Source organism: Gadus morhua, chromosome 15, assembly GCF_902167405.1.
Source record: "Gadus morhua chromosome 15, gadMor3.0, whole genome shotgun sequence".
Lineage (NCBI taxonomy): Eukaryota > Metazoa > Chordata > Actinopteri > Gadiformes > Gadidae > Gadus > Gadus morhua.
Window position 1 is genome coordinate 14960771 of NC_044062.1, and position 17896 is coordinate 14978666.

General features: G+C 43.8%; 2 protein-coding genes across 7 annotated transcripts in view; both read left to right on the forward strand.

Annotated features, from left to right (window-relative positions):
- The window catches only part of ttc27 (tetratricopeptide repeat domain 27), a 61717-nt gene extending 56112 nt beyond the window's left edge, over positions 1–5605 (forward strand). The window contains exons 17-20 of the mRNA XM_030379344.1: positions 474–671; positions 1936–2047; positions 4832–4932; positions 5312–5605. Of these exons, the coding sequence (XP_030235204.1) occupies positions 474–671; positions 1936–2047; positions 4832–4932; positions 5312–5437 (537 nt within the window). The 3' untranslated portion in view covers positions 5438–5605. The remainder of the gene's footprint in view (positions 1–473; positions 672–1935; positions 2048–4831; positions 4933–5311) is intronic.
- A 3828-nt stretch (positions 5606–9433) lies between these two features.
- Positions 9434–17896, forward strand: part of ltbp1 (latent transforming growth factor beta binding protein 1) — a 74561-nt gene continuing 66098 nt past the window's right edge. For 5 of the 6 annotated variants that reach the window (XM_030379008.1, XM_030379010.1, XM_030379009.1 and 2 more), the window contains exons 1-2: positions 9434–10360; positions 11745–11815. In XM_030379008.1, the coding sequence (XP_030234868.1) occupies positions 9957–10360; positions 11745–11815 (475 nt within the window). In that variant the 5' untranslated portion in view covers positions 9434–9956. The remainder of the gene's footprint in view (positions 10361–11744; positions 11816–17896) is intronic. The other variant, XM_030379012.1, reaches the window with a different exon arrangement.

A 17896-nucleotide genomic window follows, 5' to 3' on the forward strand; every position in this document is an offset into this window, starting at 1 on the left:
AGCGACGACTGAGCCGAGAAAATGAGTTGCCATGTTCCTCAGCCATAGCGGCCACTTCCAGTAGTGAACGGGATTATTAGCTGGACCAACGCTGCTTGGTGGTACCATGACCTTCTCCACGCCGATCAGTGTTTCAGTAGCTCTTCTCCTGCTGTCTCTTCCACAAACCTAGTTTTTGATCGCACACCGTGTTAAAGTCTTATTAGAACATGCAATAGGAAGAAGCAGGTCTTATCTGATGCAATATATTTTGTTGTTATCTAATGCAATATTGTCATACTGTATTTACTTTCATCACGATAGATGGGCTACAGATATAGAATAAATATTTAACAATTTCAGTGTTTTGTTTCGTTTTTAAAGGGCTTTCGCTGTCTTCAATATTAAATGTACTTTAGTAATCCAAGATGGGATATAACAAGGGTGTTGCCGGAATCTAAAGAATTAAAAAGGTTATCCCGTCGGTCCTGTAGATCCTGCAGATCCTGGTGCGCGCCGTGGTGGAGGATCTTCCCGACAACCAGGACCAGAAGGCGGGGAAGCTGCGCTCCAAGCTGCAGGAGCTCCTGGGCCGGGTCACCGCCCGCCACAGCTCAGACGGCGAGCTCTGGCGCCAGTATGCCTTGCTCTACGGTAATGGGCAGAGCACCAACCAGGAGGACAACGAGAAGGTCTGTGTTTAAATCCTGCTCTTCTTTTTGTCATACAAATAATTATTTTAGAACAGTTTCATATTTTAGAATTATTTATATTTTCCCCTTAGATAATTATCATCAATAAGATACAATAACAGAGTTCTTAAGTGTCCTCTAGGGGCTAATGATTAATCAAATTAAAACAGACAACTTGATATAATGGAACACGATTAGCAAATCGCAAAGGCTGCAATCTTTTTTTTAAGATTCAATAATATATTTTTCTTTTACATTTCAATAGTTAAATAAAGATGTTATAATATCAATTCATGCATCAATTCATCATTCATTGGTCGTAATAATCGCAATTACATTATTTCCCCAAATCGTTCACCCCTTATGTCCTCCACCCATAGAAATGTTCCTCCGTGCCATGTCCGGCATCATCACCTCCACACACTGGAGATGACGGATCTCATGTCCACAAATGAGGCGATTCCTACAACAGGCCTTGAACATGTTAAAAAGCTATTTCGGGGTTCATTAAAACCTTATAAATGTTGGCCACAACTCGGCATCACGTTAATGGGGTGTCGGCATCTCGCGGGCCGCTGCTCTGATGGATGGTCCGCTGCTTCTAAATGCCATAAGCCCCGTCCTGTTGATTTAAGGGCCCTTTAGTGATGGCCTCGGGGCCGGGGAGAGCCACCTCCGTGACCCCTAGCCGCCGCGGCCATTCGTCTCCACTGGGCACCCGTAGTCATTTGCTGCTCGCGCTAATGAGAGCACGCCGGTCGCTAGCAGGGCCTTAGCGGCGCGGTAATCATTCGCTACTTTAGCTTGATTTGTATGTTTGTTGTGTCCGTAGCTTTGTTAATTATGGATGAAATGGTTCTACGTGGTCAAACTTCATCAGCATATATTTGCGTATGTAAAATGGATAATGAATTGGTTGGATGAATCAACGCTGCCTAATAAATCATACGGGGAGTAATTGAACATTGTGAAGTAATAAACAGTTATTGGCCTTTTGATAATTTCCTTTGTGATGGTGAATCCATCTCGCCTGCCAATCACTTATATCTAAGGCCAAATTTTGTTTCAATAAGGAAATAAGTTTGTTTATATTGTAAAAATGAATCGTGACCCTGCCTGAAAATAAATCAAGATATATTTTTGCCATGTCACCCTACATGAAACACTGGGCCTAACTTTTGTTCAAAACCACTGACCCAAGCTATTTTTGCCAATACTGACCAAAAATGATGTTTGCGTGTGTGTGTGTGTGTGTGTGTTGCAGGCTCTTCGGTTCCTGGTGAAGGCACATCACTGTCAGATGCAGAATAGCGGATGGGAGAAGGAGACCGGCTCCTTTAAGGAGGCAATTACCAGAGCTGTAGACGTAGGCAATGGTAATTGCAACCACGCACACACGCCAACACACCCCTACATTCACACACCAACACACATGCACAACCATCTTATCCTGCAGAAGTACCATATTGTCGCATGGAATAACAAGTCGCATTTAAATTAAATCGAAGTTAGTTCAACAGTTAAAAGCAAGAACCAGTGTGACAAATCCAATAGGATTTCCATTCAAATAAGTAAGGGTGCCTCCAGTTGTTTGAATTACTTGATATGCTCAACCGTGCTCAATCTACTTACCGTGTGTGGATGAATCTATACAACCAGACCCATTTCCCACCTGAGGTTGTCCAAAACATCCGAAATAGTTATATAAACAGGGTTTATACTATTTTTTTTCTTTTTTTATTCTGCTGATATGCTGGACCTGTGAAATTAGAAAGTGCGAAGTGAATGCTATGACAGTAATGAAGTGGGCCAACATTTGTTATTTTCAGGTTTAAATTAACATTATTGCCAATTGCCTGATATTTCTGCCAAAGTAAGCTGTATATAATGTATTATGCAATAACATATCGAAAGCCAGGGCATGCAAAATCCAATTTCCCTGGGTATTTTTAATGTGGCTGTACTGTGTGAAAACACATCAATTATCCAGGTTTTAAATCACCCATATTAATAGCTTGGCGTTTATTCCAAATAATGCTAGATAGGCTTCATTTGGAGCAGGCTGTTCATCCAGCAGCTCATAAATACTGTTAACGAAGGATCCTTTATACGGTAGCTGCTTCCTTCCACTTCTCTATTTTCTCTATTTCTGAAAATCATTCACAACCGGCTTCTCAGACCGCATTTTGGAAATACGACCAATTTTCATGATTGCTTTTCAATGGAAGAATGTGAAGAACCACTGAAAAACCTGAAAAGATCTGAACATCCTCTGTATTTTGGCTCTATTTTCAAAAAATAAGCTATTTGGTTTAGTTTATTGCACTTAATTATAACTTCTGAACTGAATCTAAGCCAGAGGTATTTTCAATGAACAAGATCTGGAAATGTACTCCACTTATGGTAAAGAGCCTGTATTTTGTCCAAGTCGTACTGCTATGTTGGCCCATCTCCTTAACACATAACACAATTTTATGGCATTAATCTAACTCACCAAATCCTCCTCTTATAATAACGATAACGCCACAGGTAATGGGGCTGGGCTTGTGTCCTTCAAGAAGTCTTGTCCATTGTGCGCTGCTAAATAAGGCCTAATGTCAGGCTTAAAGGTGACATATTATGCCACCAGGTGTGGGTGTGATTAGCTGTTACGAGCCCTTTTGAAAATCGGCCTCTTCTGACATCACAACTGGGTGTGTCTATCTAGATGTGTGCTGGATAGATCAGTCTACCAGCCTACCCAGTGGACTGTAGCAAACGTTGCTCATCTATCCGTCATACATCTATGTGTGCACGCCCACTTGTGATGTCAGAAGAGACATGAAGCTGCTCCTTTCTCTGAGAACCAGTCCCTGTAAGCCCGCCTATAACAGCCTGTTAGTAAAAGCTTTCCCCAAATGTTTGCTTGTCAAGCCTGTGTATGATTGAAGTTCTCATAAGCCTGCTTAGCAAGCCTGTGTGTGATAGTAGTCCCAATAGGTATGCTTATCCTGTGTCAGAGCAGTCCCCATTCATTGGCTTACCATGCCTGTGAGCGCAGAGACCTCAGACATTGGCTTCTGCTTGCTTATCAAGCCTGTGTGTGTGGTTGCGGTCCCCATAAGTCTTGCTTATAGGAACTGTGTGTTGGATGGATGGCTTGCAAACTAACAGGGGAACAGAGGACAAACAAGCATGTTGTTCCAACGCCCTCAGCCCCGATCTACCCAGGCTGGGGGAGGCGGGCTCCCAGAAGAGTTGTTAATCACCAGGAGTCATCTTTTTTATTTTTTTTATACCTGAACAGAGTGCTGAATTAAACATTAGGACATGAGCCCGGGATCACCCCAGGTTAGCACAGGAATACCAATGGAGCTCAGATGCAGTGTGTGTGTGTGTGTGTGTGTGTGTGTGTGTGTGTGCGTGTGCGTGTACGTGTTCAGTCATGCCAGCTCTTTTTCTATTCTCGCTCCCCACTGGAAGATTAAACTTTTTTACCTATGGAAGCCATGTATTTTACTATGATGGAATTCAAGTATTGAAAAATGTGGTTATGTTGATAGAAATCTGTTTACCATTTTTATGCAAATGATGCACATAATAAAACCCACACAATACACACGCAAATGAATGCAGCACTGCACGCACACAAGCATGCACAGAATGCAACATATACAAATAACAAGGCAACAAATGAGGTATCTGGTCTGATAAAAAGTACATTCATACCTTCAAGGGAACAAACAATGTTTATTTTTATATTTAAAGTGAATGTGTTAACATACATTACTATAAATCAACTCCCAATAAAAGGGTTAGGGTTAAGCCTTAATGGTTTCCTCTCTAATGGATAACTCAAGGTCAAGGGAATATGAAATGTAAATGTTTTTCTGCCTGGGACCACAGTGATCCAAGTGATTAAAGAGACCCTGTTGAGGTCTCTGTCTTGCTACTTATTTCCTGAAGAAGAATATTGAATCATGCATCTCTTTATCTATTCAACTCCTCAATTCATAATACCCATCTCCCTCTCTTTCTCTTCCAATTCTCGGCCTCTCTTTTTCTTAATTCCTCTCTCTCTGTGTCTCTCTCCCTATCACACTCTCTCCCTCCGCCTTGATCTCTGTCTCTTGCCACATCTATCCCTCTCTCTCTCTCTCTCCCTCTCATCCATCTCTCAGTCACCCTCAGCTGCAGCCAGAAGAAGACCAATCCCCAGGAATCACTCCAAATGTTGTCCTCTGCGCGTCTCAGTCTGAAGAGCCTGGCCACCAAAGCCAAGGTACGTTAACGGTCCTGCCTCCACCATGCTGACACCCTGCTACCACCATGCTTACAGCCTGATAATGCAATGCACTCGCCCTGCCAAAGCAATGTTATCACCCTGCTAATGTCATGCTAGTATCATGCTAAGCTCATGCTAGAATCAGGCCATTGCCAGGATGCTAGCATCCTGATAAAATCAAGCTAGAGCCATGCTAACACCCTGATAACTGCCTGCTAACAAAATGCTAGCACCTTGCTATCATAATGCAAACACCATGCTAACACACCGCTGTCGACATAATGCTAACAACATTCTATGCTATGCTAACCATACAGAGTCATGTATCAAGGGGAAATATAATATGTTGAAATTGTCATTTTTTTCCCCATTGTAGCAAATGCACACTGACGTTGCTACGGGCGACATCCACAGTGACTTGACTGATAGCGTTGGAGAGTTGGAGCGGGTAATCACAGAGCTGCAGGATATTAGTGCCACGCTGCGCGGCCAATCAGAATGATCCCTGGATGGCGGCGGCAAACTACATAATTGTGGTGGTCAGAATTATGAATCTGTAATTATTCATTGAAATTAGTATTTTTTTATATTGTGTGTAAGATTCATAAAGCCTTACAACACTGTCACAATGTCTTACCTATAAATACAACAAAAAAAAACTTTTGTCTTATTTGTGTCTTTCATGTTTAATGAGAAAACATTTCTGGACTGACTCTTTTACTCAAAATCGTAACACTATTGACGGTATCAAGTTGCGTTTATTTACTTAGTCCTTTATCTCCACCAAGGACAAAACCAACAAGAGAAATGACGGACACGGTACATGATTCAATCATGACATATGGCCACATAAATCATTTAAAATGCTGCTTCTGTAATTGGAAAGCAGAAAAACCCTAAACAATACACTAGCCTGCCGATCAATGCTCTCTCTCCATCATCAATGAATATTAAAGTGTTTGGGAATTTAACATGTGTGAAGTAAGCAAATCAGCCGTCTGGAAATCCACGCTAAACCAGCTGGAAATCATTGTATACATTCTAAATATGTATAGCCTACAGGCAGCTATACTAATATCTTCTTTGTAACGGTATTTTTATATACAAGTGGCATTTATATAATAAATAACTTCTTAATGCCCTTTAAATATACATTCTTATGGGCATTGTGCCCTTTATGGACAGATGAGTGGGTTGTGGAGAAGGAAGGACTTGAGGCGCTTCCGACCGTAGGCTATAATCCAACTACCAGACCTGGTCCGAAACACTCCCATGATGGCTTAAACACACACACACACACACACACCACCGGCCCTGTGTCTAGGCGATTATGACCTTGAAGTAGTTTATGGCCTTATGTCTCTCTTGATTTATTTTCACATTGCTCTTCGTTTTAACCGGAACGGTAACTGTTATTTATGTTTTTCTATGTCATAGCAAATGCTTCCCCTTGGTTGCTTATTAAAAACACCCTTATACTCATTAATGTTGGGTAAGGTAAAATGCTTTTACAGCCTTATGATTGTTCGAGGATGTCTCTTAAGTCGACCAGCGTGAATAACTGAAATTAATTTCCTTGATAACACAGATTAATTATAATAGAGTGGATCATAAGAGTGTGTGTCAAACACGTGTTCAGGTGTTAATGTAATGCTCTGGCCAGACACCATGCAAACGCCTCAACCTAACTTTCAACGACTCAGACGCTTTGGCTAGTTTTTTTAGCAGTTAAAACGACATATCTCTCAACAAATAACAAAATGTGTGTTGCATATTACTGTAGCGGGCGACCCTGACAAATGACACCCAGGTGGCTTTACTGGGCTCCTCCGACACCACCACGACAGAGGGATGTAGAAAGAAAAACATTTGATTGTAGAGTTGGAAAGTTTGTCACATGCAGAGGTTTTAATACCTGTGTGTGTGTGTGTGTGTGTGGTGATAGGTGGTTCATCCTGTGTGCCTTGGTCCCTGAATACACCAGCGGTGTGCACCCTCACCCTTCCCCAGAGTCTTATCAGTCTGACTAGGGCAAGCTGTGACTGCTTTAACCAGCCATCAACCACATACTCCACATACCCCCAGCATTAAGGTGAGGCTGCTCAACCTAGCCTTCACCCAGACACCCTCCACAATGACCATTCTGCATATATTTGGTAATTGTATTTTAAATAGTTTCTGTCACGGCATTCCCGGGCTAATTTTACACCACTATGAGCTCAGAAGAAGATTCGCCCTCCTCCATTCTCCAGGATGTGTCTACTGGTCTGTCTTGGTGTCGACCTTCCTTACAAAGGGGCTGACACGCTGGTCGCTGTGACACTGCATTGGTGCCGGGCATTGAGTGGGATATAAATAACGGCCATGACTGAGTGTGTTAACACGGAGCGGGGGTGATATGTATGAAGCGGGCGGCAGCCAGATAACTGGGGGCCTGCATAGGTAGATGGGGACCGGTGATGTCATAACAGAGTTGTCTATTAGTTACAAGGAACTGAGCGGTAGACATCATAATAGAAACCCGAGACATTCCCCGGGGGATGTGATGATTCACTGTTCTTACTTTCTTTCCTGACCTTTTGGGTGGGCTTTTATTTTCCTGGTGAAACAGACTCCGCAGCGTGTTTCCTCCTACCTCTCTGTGTTCGTGTTCTTGAAGCTCAAATGCCGGCTGACTCATCGTCTTGAGGATTGCATCATCGGCAGGGTTATTACACACAGCATTGCCATGTCTAGCACAACTTCAACCCCCCCCCCTCCCCCCCGTAGAAATCTAGCAGGTGGTCTGACCTTGTCCTTCCAGGGAACTCTTTCTGCATGGTGGTGGTCGATTGTCAAGCAGATATCGAGGAATGGATTCCAATGATCTGGTGTATTGGTGACGCAGAGCCAGTAGTGGCAGAGATGGTGGCATCCCGGAGGCCATCTTACCGTTGGACAAACTTTATTGTTTACAAATGTTTGGCGGATTTCAGGGAAATCTCAGTGTTTTCGTAACATTCCCACTCACCAATATATATTCACACTCTTTGTCCTACGTCCCACTAAACTCACACACTCGACTCAGTGTCCTTTAAATGGTTTTCGGTAATCCCCTCGATAAAGATGTGATTGATTATCCTCAATGTTTGTTTGCGTGTGCGTGTGTGTGTGTGTGTGTGTGTGTGTGTGTGTGTGTGTGTGTGTGTGTGTGTGTGTGTGTGTGTGTGTGTGTGTGTGTGTGTGTGTAAATGTGCACATAAATTCAGCAGGGTGAGGGGGGGTTGTCCATGTTGGGTGGGCCGCTACATTCCTCCCCACCCAGACAGTATGTGTGTCCAGTATAACACAAGGCCCCCCAGGAGGGAAATATGAAAGGGGGGGGGGGGGGGGGGGGGGGGGGGAGGGGGGGCACTCCTTGCATCATCTTTCATCATCTCTTTCAAACCGTTAGCCTGTAGGCCTCCGAGACAAGGCTTTCATCTGTGGAGGTCTTTATGAACAATACAAAACGTAGCCTAGTAAACGCAGTCATAATGTGACTTCATCCTCAAACTATTCAGGAACTACATTGCGTCTGATGTCCCCACATAGAGAATCTCAGAAAGTTTGAGAAGGACGCTTTCAAATACATTGAAAAAATTATTTGACTTTTTTATTCAAGTGACTCGGACAAAGAGGTATAGCCCAGATCCCTGGTTGCATTGATTGATGCGTGAGCTGACAACCAATATATAGGTCATATATATATTGGCAAAAAATTGCCTTATTTGTTTATTATCCAATATGAATCATAACTCAAGTATTGGTTACTATTACGATGTTCCATTATTGTCCATACATTTGAGAAGTGTGTGTGTGTGTGTGTGTGTGTGTGTGTGTGTGTGTGTGTGTGTGTGTGTGTGTGTGTGTGTGTGTGTGTGTGTGTGTGTGTGTGTGTGTGTGTGTGTGTGTGTGTGTGTGTGTGTGTGTTTGAGTGTGTGAGAGTGTATGTGTGTTTCTGTGTGTGTATGAGCTTGTGTGTTGTTGCATGCAGACTCTTCAGGCACGTCTGCGTGGGTGAGTGTGGAGGGGATGTGGTTGGCTATTGACCTCTCAACACACGCGGGCCCTAAAAAGCTTACAAAACGTTTTACTATTTTTTTTATTAAGGGTCCAGTCTCTCTCTCTCTCTCTCTCTCTCTCTCTCTCTCTCTCTCTCTCTCTCTCTCTCTCTCTCTCTCTCTCTCTCTCTCTCTCTCTCTCTCTCTCTCTCTCTCTCTCTCTCTCTCTCTCTCTCTCTCTCTCTCTCTCTCTCTCTCTCTCTCTCTCTCTCTCTCTCTCTCTCTCTCTCTCTCTCTCTCTCTCTCTCTCTCTCTCTCTCTCTCTCTCTCTCTCTCTCTCTCTCTCTCTCTCTCTCTCTCTCTCTCTCTCTCTCTCTCTCTCTCTCTCTCTCTCTCTCTCTCTCTCTCTCTCTCTCTCTCTCTCTCTCTCTCTCTGAAATAAGCCTCCCACTTGTGACGTCAGGTCTACCAGAGATTGGCTGCGCAGCCCCTGACACTAACCCCTTCTCTCACACTTCGGGAAACTTTTTTTTTAAAGAGTTTTCAATCTCATTTACGGCGCAAAAGTATCTCTCTCACACACCACAAGTACCCAGTAGCAGCCGGGACATCTACCCTCTTGCTCCCCTCCGGCGCCGGGACAGCCTACTCTGGGATACTCTGCCGTCCGGACCTACATGGCTCTTGCTTGTTTTTTTTTGCCTCTGCTCCCTTTTTATTTTTTGACTTGTGATACTAGAGCATATATCGGTTAGGAGAAGGAGTAGGAGTTTCTTTCACTTTAATCTCGACAGCGGCACTGGAGGTCGATGCGAGGCTAATGAACACGCTCAGGGGAACCAAACTTTTTCACTCGCGATAAGTGTCTCCGGGACGAGTTCTGGAGACACGGTGTAGTTCCGCTCAAACGCGCGCTTTGAAACAAATTAACAAATAACCTTAAGTCGCTGCGCTAGCTTGTTTCCGTTTTTCTTTTTATTGCGTCTATAAAGTGTGGATATGGCTTGGATCCGCTGGGACCTTGTGTTTTCTATAGGTTTATTCATTTCCCCGGCATGTGTGTCTATGGACCAGCCTCGCAACGGCTTCAGGAAACTTTACGTGGTACCGGGCGGTACTGGTGCTGGGGACGCCGTTCATCTGCGCTCCGGGGCTGCGGGACAGGGGCACGCGCAGCCGGTCCCCCATCGGCCCTTTAACGTGGAGCTCTCCGCCAGCTACGGCGGGCAAGTCCGGACCCGCAGGATGGGGAACCAGAACCACCCAGTCCCGATACCGATCCAGCAGCAGCAGCAGGACGCCCGGTACACGCAGCATCAACAGGTCATCCGGCACAGCAGCAGCAGCAGCAGCAGCAGCTCACACAGCAGCGTTCAACAGAACCGCCACATGAAGATGTCCGGGTAAGACGACCCACACACCTTATGTTGGACCACACTTTCTAAAAGTTATGGAGGCTCCCCAAAATGTTTAATGTGGTAAGATTATAGTCTACAATTTCTCATTTGGCCTTATCTGAATAAAGCATAGAATAAGCAGAAGAGTGTCAAAGCCTATTTCAGTTTCGTACAATCTATTAAAAAGTGACCAGGAAAAGTAAAGTTTACTCTCAGCCATTGTGCACAATCTATGCTCTCCTCAAAAGAGAACAAATAACAATAAATGTAAAGGAGCTACATAAATGATTCCTCTCTACATAAACACTAAAGGATTGATTTGTACATGTTTTGTTAATAAAGTAGTCTAGTAGCCTACTAGTACAATAAAACATTAGGCATTTAAGAATCTCAATACATGGTCTGTTCCTTTTAGGGTTGGCAAATTGAGCCCTTCATATCAAGAATCTAAGCACATGTAGTGTGACCTTCCCCTCCATTAAAAGCCTACCAGTGTGTAAAAACACTCTTAGGGCCCATTTCAGGTCAGGCCAGGCTAAACCAGCGTATGAAGTGTTGGATAGGAATAGCGTGTGAGAGGGAAGTGTAGCTACATGCAGAGACCCTTGTCCCTGTGGTTAGTCAGCTTGTAAATGTCTAACAAGTTATGTCTAACCCTTTTTTTTATCACAAATACAGTCCCAGGGGTCTATCCCTGGCTTACCCCACACCCCATGCTCCCGGTTATAGTCTCCCAATGGACAGAACGCCCCTAATTCCTGTAGGGAATATAGATTCTCTGAGAGAAGGGGGAATCGAACCTGTGGCGTCTAGGGGTACCAAGGGTATGGGGCTCAGCGACATTGCAATCAGAATTACAAATGGATGATAAATGAAGGAAGTAAATAGAGGGATATAGCAGAGGTCAAGTGAAATTAGCCCCAGGCATAACATAACATCACATCGCATTGAGTAATTCAATAGACTACGCTTTCAGCCAGAGTGTCTTAGTGAGGACAATCAAAGCGTATAAATAAAACATTTGAAAACCACAAAATCAATGATAGTGCTGCACATCCTAGTTTCAAAACAACAACTAGAGTACAGAGCAGCCCTAGGAAGCAGACATACAAGGTTAGTATGAAGACCCAGCAAGGGAATAGCATAGTAATACAAGTTTTAAGTAAAGAATGTACAACAGTAGTTCACCCACAGACCCCTACGCGCCTCAGAAAACTACTCTTAACAGCCGTCTGTCAGTCTGGTCCGTAGAACCGGTAGAACACAGGTCAATACCCACTACTCATAGAATAGGTTGAGGTCCCCTTTTTGTTTACCCGGATGTTGGTTGTTGTTGTTGTTGTTGTTGGTATAGTTGTTGTTGTTGTGGTCATCGTTGTCTCCATGGCAGGGTGAACCAGTGTGGAACTCAGTGCTGTCATGGCTGGAGCAAGACTCAGGGCTCCCAGAGATGTACCAAACGTGAGTACCACAACTATGAATTATCACACAACTTTAACACAACTATTCCTAGAAGCTTTATAACACAACTGCAAAACACAGCTATTATAACTACTTTATTTCACAATGTGATAGCATTTGTTAAAGCAGTTTTTTTTAACACTGTTCTTTATCACTGTTATTTATAACCTAAATACGCTTATAACACCACAATGCTAATTGTGACACAATGTTATTTTAACAACAACAACTAACACAACTTAGCTTTAGCTTAAGCTCCATAACCACTTGTTTTCCTATCACAATACACATCAGTCTCTGAGCATCTGTCAGTATCTATCCCTATAAACTGTATACGTAGAGAGTGAGAGGGTTAAAATCACAGAAGGAGAAGGCGAGAGACTAAAAGAAAGAGACTACGAGAGAGGGGGAGTGATTTAGAGAGAAAGAGACTCAGAGAGAGAGAGATATATGGACAAGCTAAGCCTAAGCCAGAGTTTGAGGGTGGAACTAAGACTGACTTCTCCCATCTCTTGCCCATCAGACAGATGGATGTACCGTCACATGGTCTGGTTGTCCCTACTTGTTATGTAATCCCAATGCTTGATATAGTGTGGTCTGTACCGAGCCAGTAGGGAACAGAGGCCCAAGGAGTGTGTTTGTGTGTGTGTGGGTGTGTATGGGTCAGGGCAGCCACACACACCATGGGACAGCTCCTTTGTTTATGTTATCACAGGAAATGCTGCACAAGGCTCCTTGCTGCGTGCCAACAAAGTACCCCACCTCCTTTTTCTTCCAACCTCTTTCCTCTCCTCCTTCCCTCTCTTGACCTCCTCCCCTCTCCCCGCTCCCCCCCCAACTTCACCTTCCCTCACCTCCTTCCCTCCTCCATCTCCTCCTTCTCCCCTACTGCTTTAGAGGTTGTCCTTGATGGCTCATGTTAGAAGTCTGGATCACAGGACCGCCGGCGGACAGAGTCCTCCTCTTGTCCCCCACTCCTAGAGAGAGAGGTGGGAGGTAGCACTGTAGCATTCAGAGCTAGGCAACAACACAGAGAGTGCTATACGTGGCGAGATGTACTTCACGTTGTCACTGGATAGATATCACTTTATTACGTTCTGAACAACCAGAGCATTATTATTAACTACCACTCATATAGGTTAGTTTTCTAATAAATGTATTGTTTTCTTAAAAAATATCTCTTTTGTAATTTTACGACTGTCCTGTACTTGCTATTTCCAAATGTCCCATCTAGGATAAAGAAAGCGTTAGAGAAGTGTCTTCCAGTCCTGTACAGTGCGTCTTTGGGTCAGCTGACTCCTACTGTATTTCCACGTCGCTATATCAGAATATTTACCTTCCCGGAGCAGCCGGGGGCTTATAGCGAGCCTGAGTCTGTTCATCTCCTGACACGGAGCTTTAGCAGAGACGGATGAAATATGTATTTTATTTATTAGCCAGCTGCAGCCGATGAATCAGTAGGGTGAAAAAAATGCTAACATTTTTCTTGTGGAAACATTGAACAAGTTGTTGCTGGCCATATGTGGTGAATTTTGTAAAAACGCTTTAACTCTCACTCATTGTCGTTAATGAGATGTGGTCATCGGGTTGTGATTTTCCTTGCCCTACTCCACCTTTAGTTCCTTTTACAGTTTAAGCGTGATGCAAAAGCTGGTTTTGTTGACGCAAGAGTTAATTGTCGATTGTGAGTTTCTAACAATTGATGAATGAAATCAAGTTTTTCCATTGTTTTTAGTGGTGATGTTGAACAATGACAGAAAACCACAGAATACTGGCGCCCCTGTCCTCTACGTCACAAACTGCATCGCAGCACAATGGCGTAAAACAAAGATGAAACTCACGTGGATTTGGGTATTGTTGTTTTGGTAGATTTCAGGAATGTAACTTTTTGATATAGTCTATCGTGTTTCTGGGTAACGCGGTTTTGAGCAACAGTCTTGTTACGCTGGAGGTTTGGAGGGCAGCTCTGATAGTGTGAAGGCAGAAGCAGAGACCTCCTCTGAACCTCAGCTCGGCAGAGGTCTGGCTGTGTGTCTCTGTCTTGGCCCCCCTCGCTAGGTGCGTGTGTTTCCGGGCTCCTTGGTCCGTCCGTTATGAAAGAGGATCCAATCACAATGATGAGGACACATTCCAGGCGGCTAATCGGCCTCTTCCAGACTGAAAATGAAATCAAATGTCGGACCGTTATTAAAATAGTGTCAGGTTTGCACCTGGGATGAACCCACTCATATCTTTCGGCCGTCATCGTAGTTTATTAATTACCAGTCAATCAAATCGTTTTGGATGGCACAGAATATTAAAAAGTGATCTTAGATGAGATTAGTGGTGTTGAGTTGGTTGGCCTGGCTCTAGGGGGCTTCAGGACTGGAGGTACTGGGGGGATTCAGGTTGTCCTATTGGAATAAGGGTAGGGGTTACGTTCTTCTAACTTGATGAAATTAATAGAAAACATGGAATCAAAATTAACAAAAGGGCAAGATGATTCAATACCTCTAACAGCAACAGAATGCAGAAATATGAATTATTAACTATATCTTATTATTACTCCATCTTTCGGAACCCAGTACGTTCTTCTTCAATGCATCCCATTTGGTGGATGCTTTAATACATTAGTGCCTTAGAATACTGTTAGTGATAGATGGCCCCAGAAGGAATAATCCTCAAATCTCCTCATAACCCTTCCCAGATTGGGCATTTACAATGAGCATCACCAATCAGAGCAATAATAAAAAGCAGTAAAAGTAATTCTGTTGGTGGCATCTGGTCCACAGACTTCGTAGGCAGTAAGGGTGTACTGAAGGGTAACTGGGCTGTTCACACGTTGCCTCCTCCGCATGCTGGATTGTTTTTCTCCCATATAACGAGACGGTGAGTGATCTCTGCACGGCCTGATTAGATTTACCTCATTTTAGGACCAGGCGGTTCAGAATTATGCCCTGATATATAAAACAATGGACTCCACTGTGTGTGTGTGTGTTTGTGTGTGTGTGTGTGTGTGTGTGTGTGTGTGTGTGTGTGTGTGTGTGTGTGTGTGTGTGTGTGTGTGTGTGTTTCTGTGTGTTTCTGTGTATATGCATGTGTGTCTGTGTGTGCCCCTCCCTAGCCCTTACACAAGAGTATTCAATACCATCCAATGCAGCAAGGAAAATTCAACATTAGCGTTCCACCTGATATTTGCCAAATTGACAAACTCGTTCAAATCTTAGTTTACTTCTTTTTGTTTCTGCACTGACGTTAAGTGGGGTTGAAGTGGACGTCATAGTCTTAACTGATGTCGTAGACACAACAAACCCTTGAGAGATAATGGACTTTGGCTAGCCTAAATGCCCCCTGAATTGTTCCCATGATTCCCGGTTCACCTTAGAACCATAGTCCGCCAGGTGCTCAGAAGGAGGGCGCGGGCCTCGGGGAGTTGAGAAGGGTAGGGGAGGGGGAGCGAGAGTGTGTGTTAGGAAAACTAGAAGTTCATGTTCGGCGTGGTTACAGCTTACCATAACGAGGAGTAGATCTTCACAACCCGTTTGGTGCTTGGACAAGAAAGTAAGGGTTGATACAATATATAAACATATGTGTTTATATAATATCTCACTGGGAAAAATGACTTGGCTAATAGTCTCCACTGAGTTATGGTGACTCTGCGCTCATTAATGCCTCAAAAGTATGGAAAGGGATCACATATTGCAAGTGTTCATTTTTATATTCGGCCGAAGCATTGACAGGTGACAGCTTGATAGGGGAAACATACTGTTGCTTGATGTTCTGCTGTCCAATTTTTTGGGAGGAAATAAATAAAAACGGAAAATCTGAGTTGAACATTAATCTTGTCGTCATTTTCGAGTTTTACCTAGTGAAAAAACTGCCTCAGAGAGATATTTTAGAAAAATGCTTCCTCTTGTTTCAAATTCTAGCTCTGCTCACAAAGGGAAATACCAGAAGTGTTTTAAGCTGATTGTACGAGCAATGATTTACCTAGAGATGAAAGCCAAACTTAATCTAGGGCTCTGGGTTTAGTCCTTCATCAAAGTGTCCTGCAGACTCTGGCGCAGCAGGCCTGTTCATACCAACTGCAACCTGGAGACAAAGCCTTACTTGGCGTGTTGGTTAGGGTATACTGCAATATAATGTAATATCCCCTATGCTGCTCTGATGTCCTCATTGCTTTTCATGCTGGGTCTATCCACCTTGGTGCAGTTGGGTTCCTCCTCTACAGCCTTCTCCAGCCTTGCAGCGGCACAAAGAGAGCCATTATACGCCCGCGTGGCACCAAGACTGCTTCTCACCTACACCCACCACCACCACCACCGACACCACCACATGAACGCAACCACATAACACGCGCTCAAACATACATACGCACAAACATGCAGACGCATAAACACAAGTCGAACACACCCTGACCCCTGCACGTAAGCCCCGTTCCCATTTAGATCAGAGGGTCTGGAGGTTGATTTGTTTTCTCTCACCTCCTTTCTGCTCCACTCTCTCATCGCCATTTTTTCTTCTCCGTCATCCTCGCTGCTCGATTTACTTTGGAGGAGGCCTATGAAGGGTTGGAATGAAAAGGTCACAAATAAGTTGGGATGATGTCATCTATAGGGTTGATCCATTTAAATCCTGACGATGGGACTATCAGGAGACTAGTATTGTCTTACCTTTTGGTTGTTGTTGCATTGTGATGGTAAAGAGACCTCCAGTGTTTTCCCGGTATCAACGTCTCAGTGATACAATCAATTTAACCGTTGTGTTTTCCTGGTATGAACTCTGCCTGAGCTCATGAGAACGTCTGAACCGAGTTGAATGGTGAAAACTGTTGGCTTCTGATAAAAAAAGCACTGGTGATCTGAAACTTTCAGCATGATGATGTTTTGGCTAAACTAAAGGGTGAGAGGGTGGCGGTAAAAGTAGCCGGGGTTGTATCATCATCGCTGAGGTCATCGCCCGTCACACCCTAGTGCTGGGTGTGTGTGTGTGTGTGTGTGTGTGTGTGTGTGTGTGTGTGTGTGTGTGTGTGTGTGTGTGTGTGTGTGTTGTCAGTGGGGGTGCGGGACCCTCAATCACTGCATTTGTTCATGCGGCTATTTCATGCCAGCAATAAAGATATTTCTTTTTAAGTTGATTTGTTTTGCAAAGTAGCCGGGTCCCCCTTACGCATACGAAAGCATTCCTGCGATGTCTTAGGCGGGAAGGCATGGAGCCCATGTTGACATTTAGCTTAGCGTTCATTAATCATGTGAAAGGGAAAGGGAAAGGGAGGCTAATTTAGCTGGCAGGTTTGGAGTGACGCGAACACGTCCCGCCCTCAGGGGTTTCTATGGTGTTGGTAAGAGGCCATCTTTAAAGTTTGAATGATTAATGGATACACCTGTCACCTGGTTTATATTATAAGCCCCTGTCTGTCTGTCTTTGTTCATGTGCGTGTGTGTGCAAACGTTGGCCAATTTGTAAATGAGAAAGATGGAAGCAAATATAATTATAATCAGTCTGCTGAATGTTAATGTCAAACAATTTCACCAAAGGGTCCAAAGACATCAAGAGAATTAAAACAGCAGGGATGCGATGTTGTGAGACAGTTGTCACTTCTTTGCTATCATTCAGCTGTGATCCTGATCACTTGTGTTTTTTGTGTTCTGCAGAGGTTATGTAAAATTCTTGCTGTGGCATTGGGTTATGGTGATGAATTTGGGCAATAAAGCCCTGACATTTGTTCTCATTTTAAAGGATCGGTATTCATTTTAAATCCACAAACTTTTTCGTGACTCATTGCTCATGAACTCAAGCACACCTACTCTACGTGCCGTCTAGATTAATGACTGGAAGGGCGAAGGTGGTATTTTGATCTAAGTGCACACCATAACGCAGCAATGCATCTGCCTTCATAAGCTTGTTAACACATGTCCCATTTGTTTCCATAGCTTCCTGCATGCATCTGTCTGTCACTGTTTATCTCCATATCTATATCCTGTATTAAATCAGGCCCAATTCGGACCACTGATCCCTCCTTCTCTGTGCTTCTCTATCTTCTCTCTGTGCTTCCCTATTCTCTCTCTCTCTCTCTCTCTCTCTCTCTCTCTCTCTCTCTCT